This window comes from Neopsephotus bourkii, unplaced genomic scaffold (assembly GCF_033783945.1).
Source record: "Neopsephotus bourkii isolate Nb327-2 ecotype Australia unplaced genomic scaffold, CSIRO-AGI_Nbou_v1 NB_259, whole genome shotgun sequence".
In the NCBI taxonomy this organism is placed as follows: domain Eukaryota; kingdom Metazoa; phylum Chordata; class Aves; order Psittaciformes; family Psittacidae; genus Neopsephotus; species Neopsephotus bourkii.
This window is the reverse complement of record NW_026900768.1, coordinates 1,778,073-1,788,180: the sequence shown is the minus strand read 5'-3', so window position 1 is coordinate 1,788,180 and position 10,108 is coordinate 1,778,073. Positions and strand designations below refer to the sequence as shown.

Here is a 10,108-nt window from a genome sequence, read left to right as displayed (position 1 = left end):
TGGTGAGGTACTGGAACAGGTTGCCTGCAGGAGTTGTGGATGCCTCATTCCTGACAGTCTTCAAGGCCAGGTTGGACAGATCCTTGGGCAACATGGTCTAGCGTGAGGTGGCCTTGCCCATGGCAGGGGTTGGAACTAGATGAGCTTTAAGTTCCCTTCCAACCCAAACTATTATATAATTCTATAATTGAATTATTATATGAATTAACCCTTTTCCAAACTTTGTAAATAGCCTATGCTACATGTTGCAGAGTGAGCAGAAAGCTTCTGCTCCATGCTATCCAACTCAGCCATCGGACATGTTGCTGATGTACTTGATTAAAGCTCCCTGGCTTTAGTTTTAATGATTATTCCCCAACGATTTCAGAAACTTATGTCAAAGCTGCTACATGCTAACGTAGTACGACTTGCAGTATGCATGTCTGGGTACACAGAGCTTGTTTTCTTTTTTCACACCATAGAGGCCCCAGTGCCGAGGCGAGCCCAGAAGCAGCGATCGCAAGGCGCAGCGCCGCAGGAGGGGCCAGGTCGCGCCTCCTCTTCAGCGGCCTCGCTGCACTCCCGGCCCCTCACGGCACCGCTCCCGAACCACCTCCCATCCAGGCCGCGGGACGTCGGCAGGCGCTGTCGCCAACGTCTCGCCGCCGGGCCTACATTGCCCAGCAGGCCCCGCGGCTTGCTGGAAGTGACGCCTTGTGGTATCCGGTGAGCGTGCGTTGGTGGCGCTGGTGGTGGGTTGCGGGAGGCCGGGTCGGCAGTTTGAGGGGTGGGGGTGGCTCCTGTGGTCGTCTCAGCTGCAGTCCCAGCTCTAGCGCTAGCTGAGGCGTTTCTGTCCACGCAGGTGTAGCCATGGAGGACTCCACGCAGAATGGACGCATGCCGGGCGAGGCCGGTGGCGGAGCTGTGGTAAGGAGCCCCCGGCAAGGGTTTTGGGGGGGAGGGGATGGAGCAGGCCGCGACGCCGGCCCCACTCTTGCGGGGGGCATGAGGGCTCTGGGCCGGCCACGGCGTTTCTCCAGCAGCGCGGGCACCCCTTGTGGTGCCGGGAGGGTCCTGCGCCGATCGCAGTATGCCCTGGACGAGCAGTGGGACAGCTCTTTCACTTGTGGAGAAAGTGATGCTGCTGGGCCGCCGTTTTTGAAAACGTCTCTATCAAAACTAATTCCGTGTAGCTGTATTGTGCAAGCAAGACAGGAGATAATGATATGAAGGCGCTTGCAGGTTACTTAGGGTAATTTATGGTCATTTTAATTTTCAATTTCTGGTCCTGCCCTAGGAATGCAGAGGACAAGAGCAGTCTTCAAAAGCAGGTTCAAATTCGGAAAAAGCCCCTTGAGCTCTTTATGGTGAAGGGAAGCTGATGTTTTGACGCTTGGGCACCGAATAGCCAAAAGCATGCTGTGTTTCATCATAGCTTTTTTGGTATGGAGACTGTATCAGGAGTGGAGAGGGCTGTCGTTAAGGAGAGCTCAACAACAGGAGAGATGCTGGGTTACTGTTAAAAGCTTTCTGCTTTTTGGAGGCCAAGAATATGTAGGCCAAAATGATGCTGTATTCCTTATGACATAGTTATGCCAACTGTGCCTGACCCCTTCATTTTTTGTTTCAGTAAGATTTGTGGGGATTTAGTTGTAGGTGTGTGCAGTGTATTTTAAAAGGAACCTTGAATCAATAGTTGCAAAAGTTGGTGAGGTCTAAAGACTTTGCATGATAGCATTTTTGAAGCTGGCAGTCTAGTAAGGGTGGTTTGTGTAGAACTATTTCCACAAAAGATCTTACCACTATATTTGCTTGTAGTGTATAAAGGAGCTCTGTGGTTCTGAGGAAGACTACCTGTTGTTGTTCATGTTAGCAACATCATATGAGTCAAGTATCAGAGAACACTTCAAGCTATGATTTACATCTGTTCAAAGTCAGGGACAGACTTTCAGTTTATTGTAGAAGGGAAGAATGCTCAGTGTATGCAAATAATTAGGATATCAACTTCTGTGGGGTTTTTTTTTCTTTTAATGTAGCAATTTCTGATGGCTAACAAGTTGGATACAGCAATGTGGATTTCCCGCTTGTTCACAGTTTACTGCTCTGCTTTATTTGTCCTGCCTCTTCTAGGGTATGTACTGTAATGTTATAAAATTGCATTAATAATTTGTGAAGTAACTGCACCTCCTTTTCATAGAGTTACTTTTAAGGGTAAATTTCTGTTGTTCAGCTTACTTGGATACTTTTTGTCAGAATTTATATTGGTTTAAACCACTTTTAGATGCGTTTGGAAAATGTGTTGATCAGCTGTAAAGTAGTGAATGTAACAATGAAGTAATGTATTGAATTGTTTTACCTGTGGCACTTACAGTAAGTCAGTGTTATCAGGTTTTGAGTTGTATTTTGGTAACAGTGCTTATATACAATAATAGAAATGCTTCAGGTATTATGCAGTTGTGATGCAATTCTCAAGAGTAGAAGACTTCTGAGCTGGGGTTTGGTTTATGTGGTAACATCTCCTCTGATGATTTGCAGGTTGCATGAAGCAGCAAGCTTTTATCAGCGTGCCTTGCTGGCAAATGCTCTCACTAGTGCCCTCCGACTACACCAAAGGCTACCCCATTTTCAGCTTAGCAGGGCTTTTCTGGCCCAGGCTTTGCTGGAGGACAGCTGCCACTACCTATTGTACTCTCTTATCTTTGTGAATTCCTACCCTGTTACAAGTATCCTTTGTGTCATCGTGGTAATGTCTTTAAACATCTTAAACTTGATTCTCTTCATTACTTGTGCCATGATTTGAAAAACTAGTTTGAATTAGAATGTGTTTGCTATTCATAGAACATACTCTATGTAAAATGGGAGAGGCTTATGTTAATTGATCCATATTCAGGTTAATCACCTCTAACTAGTGCAATGCAGTCTCTGGCTACTTAGATTTATTTAATTTTTTTTTTCCTGAGACTTCAGTTTGGTGGATTTTATGACAAGCCTCAAGTGATACTTTGAGAAGTTGGAAACTTTATCTTTTATTAGCAGTACAGGGTTTATATATGATTCCTCAGTGTAAGTAGGACATACATTATGTAGAGAGGAATTATTCAGCAGTAATTTTTTCAGATAAGTTATTAAACAGTCTGCAAAAAAGGATTCTGTGGGTTGTCAAAGGTCATATGCAAGAACGGATTTTTCTTTGTGCCACTCTTAAAAATGTCCTACTTTTAATGTCTCTGGCAGAGGAATGTCTGTGTTCTTGCTTTCTAAAATCTGTATGTCTATCAACTACATTTTCTTTGGTAAAAAATGCATTTCTTAATAATATTATGACAACTTGTGTTTGTTAGATTTTTAAGTAATAACCTCTTTTGTGTCTTTCATGCAGAAAGAATGCATTTCAGTAGAAATGCACTTGTGTATGTTGTACTTTTGCATACACACGCATTTTGAAGTTAATAAAGTGTAGCTAAGAGGTATAAGAAGCAAAAGGGAAGAGTTATAAATAATAGGTATTAGACACATGCATGTTTTAACACAGTATAGGTCATTCCAGCCAACCTGTTGTGAAGGGACATCAAGCTACGGCTTATGTGTTGGCATAACGTGAAAGAGAAATTAAGTACTTCTGCAGTCTATAATTTTCCTTATCTCTTGCTTCAGTGAGTATTTTTCCAGTTCTGCTGTTCTCTTTGCTTCATGCTGCTACATATACGAAGAAGGTTCTTGATGTAAGTATGATATGATGTATGATACAATTCATACTGCTGATATTCTTGGGGTTCATAAGTGGTTTTGAGTTGCAGCTATTGTTTCCTTTAGCTACACTAGGGGAGTTAGAGTGAAACTGTAGTATGGAATCTCAGCACAGAGAATCTGAGAAATCTTTTCTGTTGCCCTTCCTTCCCCCTGCTTCTGTTATGACTTAGTGATATGTTGACACTAATTATTTTTTTCAAATGCTGTTCTTTGTAGGAAGCAGAAGCAGTTTAACAGTTAAGTTGAAACTTAAGACGTGTCTTTTCAAGCTAAAACATAGCCTGTGAAATTTAATATTCTATTTTGGTAGCAAAATAACAAACTGCAGGGTGAGGATAGCAGGCAAAGTACTTGCCAGTTGTCCCTGCTGCTGAAAGAATTGCTTTATGCAGTTAATGTAACTCCCAGCTTCTTGTGTTCCTAACTAGGCTATCTTGCTACCATGGGTACTTCCTCCTGGTGGGCAGAGCAAGGCTGGTGGCCTTCTCTATGCAGTTAAATCTAAAAATGGGTGAGTGAGGGAATTGCAATACGTCATGTTTTTAATTGAACTCTATATAATTATGGGGTTCCAAGTTTATGGTAGTTTTCTTTGGGATACTAATCTCAATACCTTTAAAGGATCTAGTCTTAAACTGCTGAAATGAGTTGTAAATTATAATTGTTAGTATTTTGATTTCTTTGTGCTAGAGTAGATAGATGTAACTTGTGTGTTTTCTGGCATTAATTTTTTTTTTTCTTTAAAGGCACGAAGTTCAAACAGCTTGCCCTTTCTGAGAAATATTTTGGAGAAACTGAATGCTAATCAACAGAATATTCTGAAATTCATTGCTTGCAATGAAATCTTCCTGATGCCAGCTACGGTTTTTATGCTGTTCAGGTAAGAATTACCGTAAGTATTTTCAGGATTAGAAACTTTCTACACATGATTACTTTTTGAAATAGAGTTTTCTGTGGGTCACAGATCTCCATTTGTATGGTTCTGGCTGACCGAAGCTTGAATTTAATTTGTTTGCTTCCTAGACTTTTCAAGTTGGTGCGTCATGAAATCAAAGTGTTCACTCTGATATAACTTGGCACCAAAAAAAAAACATTCCCTTTCATAGCCTAGGTGACACTGTTGGGTCAAATCAAAGTTTTTCAGGCCTGTAACTTGTGTTCTTCTGCATTGTTTGGCAAGTTTAATTTTGGTCAGTGTAATGGAATATTCAATAAAAGGAATGGAAGCTTCAATAAAAGTGAAGTCTTAATTTTGACTATCAGATTCTAGAAATTTAAGTGGCATGGTATTTAATTCTGCTAAACGTGTGCAAGCAAGAGTAGGTTATGTCTTTCCCTGTGTTACTTCTGACCAGTGACCCTTGTTTCTATTTTTGATTCCATTTGGTTTTACCTGCTCTGCAGCCTGTTGAATTCATTTTGGGGATCTTGAGCATATGCATGTTTGAATCCTTCTAAAGTCATATAGGCATAACGATCTGCCTTTTAATATTTGGAAGGGGAGTACACTTCTTGGAAGTTGATAGAATGCGTAATTTGTCTTTATCTTTTGATAAGTCTGCTGAGCACTTCAGTGTTTCAGCCTAGAAGTACTCCATTTCATTTAAGGCCACTTAGCTGACAGATACACTTTGTATACAGTATCTGAAACTTTCAAGTGCTTTAAGCTTCTCTTTAGGAGCACATTTTTTATTCCCTCTCTCCCTCTCTGGAGAATTTAGTATGTGAAGTATTGCTACTTGATATGTCATCTAGTAGATACTGAAGCTTATAGAAGATCATATACTGAATGTGAAGATCATAAAATGGTTAAATGCAGCTATTGTGAGAATTTGTTCTTTAAAGTGGTTTAACATAGTAAATTGCCTGTAGATACTCTACAGGTGCAGTATTTCCTCTTTCCCCCCTTGTGTAGCTGACTTCTATTACTTCCCCCCCCCCTCCCCCCCCCCCGCCCCAGGTAGAGATACTGCTCATACTTGAAGGAGCTGTAGTAACTTGAACAGTCATGTTCAACTTCAGAGCTTTTCATACTGTATTATGTAAAGAAACTTCAGTCATTAAAATTAAACTCATGGTACTTCTGTGCTTTGCTGTGTATGATTTGTATGCTACTATTTTACAGCACTGTCACATGAAACAGCAGCTTTTGAAATACCAAAACCTAATTTCAGTGTAGCTGAAGTAGTCAGTATCAGCTTGCCATTAATGTCTCAGTACATCTGTAATAGTCTCCTGCCTGTTCTGAGATGTTCTGCAAAAGAACAACAAATATGGTTCAGATATTCAAAGCGCTATGAATAGAGCTGACAAAAGTTGCTGTAACTGGACTATTTATGTCCACCAGTTTCTGTCCTTGACCAGCAAGCTTTTCTTAATAGTGAACAGGCATTCACCCCACTTCTGTAATCCTTTGCCCACTGGCAGAAATGAAACATACAAAAAAGTTCTTAAATGTAAAATCCACACAAGAACAGCACTTTTTTAACTGCTTCATTAAGCAGTTTTATTCTATAGTGTAAGTTTCTTTGTAAGTGTATGGTTATGTGTTTTTCCTTGTCAGTTACGTGTAACCTGAACCAGTGTGACTCAATCTAGCTAAAGCCCTGTTTTGTTTGTTGTTGCATTTTGGTTTGGTTTTGGTTTGGTTTTCTTTTTTTTTTTTTTCTTTTTTTTTTTTGGTCAGTATTAAGCTCTACTCCTGTATTGTTTTTCAGTGGGCAAGGGAGTCTGCTCCAGCCATTCATTTACTACAGATTTCTTACATTACGCTATTCTTCTCGGCGGAATCCATACTGTCGGTAAGTACTAAATTGATTTTGGAAGTTCATGTTTAACTGCATAGGGTTTAGGCATTCAGAAATTTTTAATACTAAAATGAATGCATAATTCATAATACTAAGTCCCTATAATCACAGTGGAATACACCTGGATGCTGGTTCAAGGTTACATTTATTTTGTGTAACTGAATGTTTCTCCCATCCTTGAATGGGAGCTTACAGAACATGCTTGTGTAATTAAAACTATTCTTTGGAGAATAAAATCTTTCAGTTGTTCTGCAGCCATTTGCCAGAAAGATATCCTTATTTTTAGATGGCAGGCCTATCTAAGGGTGAGTCTATACATTGAAAGGAGCTTAAGAACTTGTGTTACATTGACAGGAAAAAAACCCACCAAATTGTGGATGATCTTAAACAGGTTCCTTACCGCCCTTAGATAATGAACATAATTCATTAGTAACCTTAATTGTAAGGTAATTCATGATTCAGGTTAACTGTGATTGACATAGAGCCTTACTGATTTTGTTTGAAAGTTGGTCAGGCCAATACTATTGCTTTGAACTCTGAAACCATGTATATTTCTATAAGGATTTACTCAAGGTAGTGCTTTCTTGGAATCTTTCTTATTACAAGTGTTGCATAGCATAAAATTTTGTGAACATACTTTCCGGTCTGATCTACTGTATTAGAAAATGGTTTGCTACAGTAACCAGTAAAGTGTTTTCTGCTGCCATGGTATGCAAAGACGGGTCTGAGAATCATAAACTTCATCACCTCCTATTCCCTACTGTTTTGTAAGAAACAATTTGTTCCATCTTGGTTCATGTATTCTTTTTAACAACAACAAAAAATTCTATAAAGGTGCTTTATTACTTCGGTATTTAAAAATAATTAAAGTTGTACAATAATAGAACTAGCTTTCAATAGAGCTAGTTTACCTAAAATTCTGCTGGCATTTGTGTAGTTTTAAGGGGAACTGGTGGTGTGGGTTGTATATCTCATGTCTGTCTTCTAATGCTTTTAGAGTGCAGAGTTCTTGCATTCTGGCAACAAGCAGCGCAAACACACACTCGCCTCCCAACTCCTTACACTCTTTTTGATAAAGCATTACCCTTTTTTTTTTTTTTTTTTTTTTAAATAATGTGAGGGGGGTGATGTGCTTTGCGTGTTTTTTTGTTGGATTTTTTTTTTTTTTGTTGGTTGGCTGGGGTTTTTTTCCTTGAAGGTGGAGCTTTTCTGTTTCTTCGTATCTGTAATCAGCTGGAAGCCAATGAACTAAAGTTAATTAAATGTTAATGTTTAAGGGACACTAATTCTGAAGCTCTTGCAAGATAAAGTAACACTTGAGTTGATCTGAAGAACTTGCTAACTAGAGTGTGTGTTGGGGTTGAGAAAAGAAGTGAATACTTCTGATAAATTTTGTAGGATTTTAAAACTCCTTAAATCTGATTTTTCAGGACTCTCTTCACTGAGCTGAGGATTGTTGTTGAACACTTAATAATGAAGCCCTCGTGCCCTGTTTTTGTAAGAAGACTATGCCTCAGCAGCATTTCCTTTATAAGCAGATTGGCACCAACTGTTGCATAGCCAAATTTCAGGCACTTGTGTCTTGTGAACATTATGAGCAGCTAGCACTTCTGCTGATGATTAAAAATTCCTGGTTTTACACTGATCTCACTCCAAGCTGTATAAGAATATATATATGCTTTTCTGGAGATAATATGAAATTTAGCATATCAAAAGCAAGTCATGGAAACTTAAAATTACTGTGCTGTGTTGCTAATTGGTGAAAAAAGTAGCTGCATCCTATCTAAAACATGCCCAGTCATACAGAATTAGTTTTTTAAGAATCGACAGTTGTTTGAGGCTGTTTAAATCTTTAAGGTCTGTACTCAGTAGGTTTATGTTAGTTGGAACTATAGCTGCTATAGGATGTCTCCAGTGGATAGCAGTTTGTATACATAACTATGCAGTACATTTTGGACAGTATTTTTCCGCTTCCTAAATTTATCTGTAGAACCATTTCATCTAAATTACTATACTCAGTGTAAAATTATGACCCACTTTGAATTTAACAAAAGGGATTAAAATCTATGAAGCTGACATAGTTAACACCTTTTCTGAAGGAGGAGTTATTTTTATTAATACTACTTAAAAGAACTTTTCCAAGTTTCTACCTTGTGACATGGTCTTACATCATGTTGTTGGAAGAAGTCTCAGGACTGACCACAGAAAACTCTGCAGTTTTCTTGTCATAACAAAATGTTTTACCAAGCCAAATTGCTGACCTGTAGGCTTTTCAGACAAAGATGCAATGCTTAAACTTTTAGCCATCTCTTACATTTGCTAATCAATGTAAACGAAGTAACTTTTGAAGAATCATTGCAGATTTGTCCTTGTGTCTACAGAAATGTGAGACTGCAGTAATTCAAGCATGTCAGCTTTTTAGAAAATTAATCTGTAGCTAGCTCAGTTTCTGAGACTCTCATTGTGATGGGAAATTTGCATAAAGGATTGCACCTGTTTAGGCAGCTTCTGAAACAAATGAGTGTAGGATTTCTTGGCATAAATCCATCCGATGACTGATCTGAAGCCAGTGTCATGACTACAGACGTGAATATTAACTTGATAGCTGATTATGCATTCATCCAGCAGCTGAAAGGTAGGTAGTGGGGGGGTGGGAATAAAAAAAATCTGTCTGACCACAACTTGTTTCCATAAATTCAGGGCAAAGCATTTGCCGACTCTTGTGTAATTAATGTTAGTATTCTAATTGCATAAAATTAAATGGGTTTCATTGGCCTTTTGTAAACTCCTAGAGCACTGTACTTAACCACTCTTCCTTCTTCAGAGAAGTTTTATGTAAAACAGTTTTGAAAACAGTCTTGAAGCAAAGTATTTTTCTGTAACTATTGAATTACCTTGTTTTTGATGTGGTTATTATTCAGACTTTCCGGTTGTATTAGTTTGTTAGATCAGAGCCATGTATTTATAGACTTCTTTGGTTTTTGCTCAACCTCTTGGTACTGACAAACCAATTGGTAATCGAATGTGATATTCTTTGACTACTTGTCTTGCTCTCTGAACATGATTAGCTATTTGTAAAACACTTGCACACTGCAAAAGCAACTGCATGCAGTAATGCTCTACGGCTGCTAAAGACTTGCAATGAGATTCACTATATGTATATCCTGTAATTTGAGGATTTTATAAAAACTAAAATTTCTACTGCAATAAAAGGAGTGTTAAATGTAATTTGTCAAGCTCTTCAAGCTTATTTTCTCTCTAACAGAATAAACTGATGCTTGAACCTGGAAGTTGAGCAGAATGCTGTCCTGTGTGTATGTGTGCATGTTCTTATATTCCCACTGCTGCTTCTGTATTGGGACACAATGTCTTGTGCATTTAAAAATTATTTTATAGGGAATTTTGCCTTCTAAAGTGCAAAAATTTATGACCCTTTACTTCAAAATTTAACCTGAGAATAAGCACAGCAACAATGGTGTCTAGTCAGAACAGAAATCTAGACCTACTTAATACTCTTTCAGTTCTTCAGCACTTTCTAGACCCTCTTTGTGTTACACGGTAGCTTTTCTTTT

At 38.8% G+C, this 10,108-nt stretch overlaps 1 protein-coding gene across 3 annotated transcripts; it reads left to right on the top strand.

Annotated features, from left to right (window-relative positions):
• Nucleotides 1-608: 608 nt before the first annotated feature.
• TMEM33 (transmembrane protein 33) lies at nt 609-9,764 on the top strand. 3 transcript variants are annotated; one of them, XM_061346176.1, is made up of 8 exons: nt 609-705; nt 842-906; nt 2,016-2,110; nt 2,515-2,702; nt 3,634-3,701; nt 4,476-4,609; nt 6,447-6,530; nt 7,967-9,764. In XM_061346176.1, the coding sequence occupies exons 2-8, from the start codon at nt 850-852 to the stop codon at nt 8,094-8,096; spliced, it is 756 nt and encodes a 251-aa protein (XP_061202160.1). In that variant the 5' UTR covers nt 609-705; nt 842-849; the 3' UTR covers nt 8,097-9,764. The 3 variants fall into 3 exon arrangements, with proteins under 3 accessions (XP_061202160.1, XP_061202158.1, XP_061202159.1); XM_061346174.1 differs by having other exon boundaries at nt 645-731; XM_061346175.1 differs by lacking the exon at nt 609-705 and having other exon boundaries at nt 798-906.
• Nucleotides 9,765-10,108: the final 344 nt, after the last annotated feature.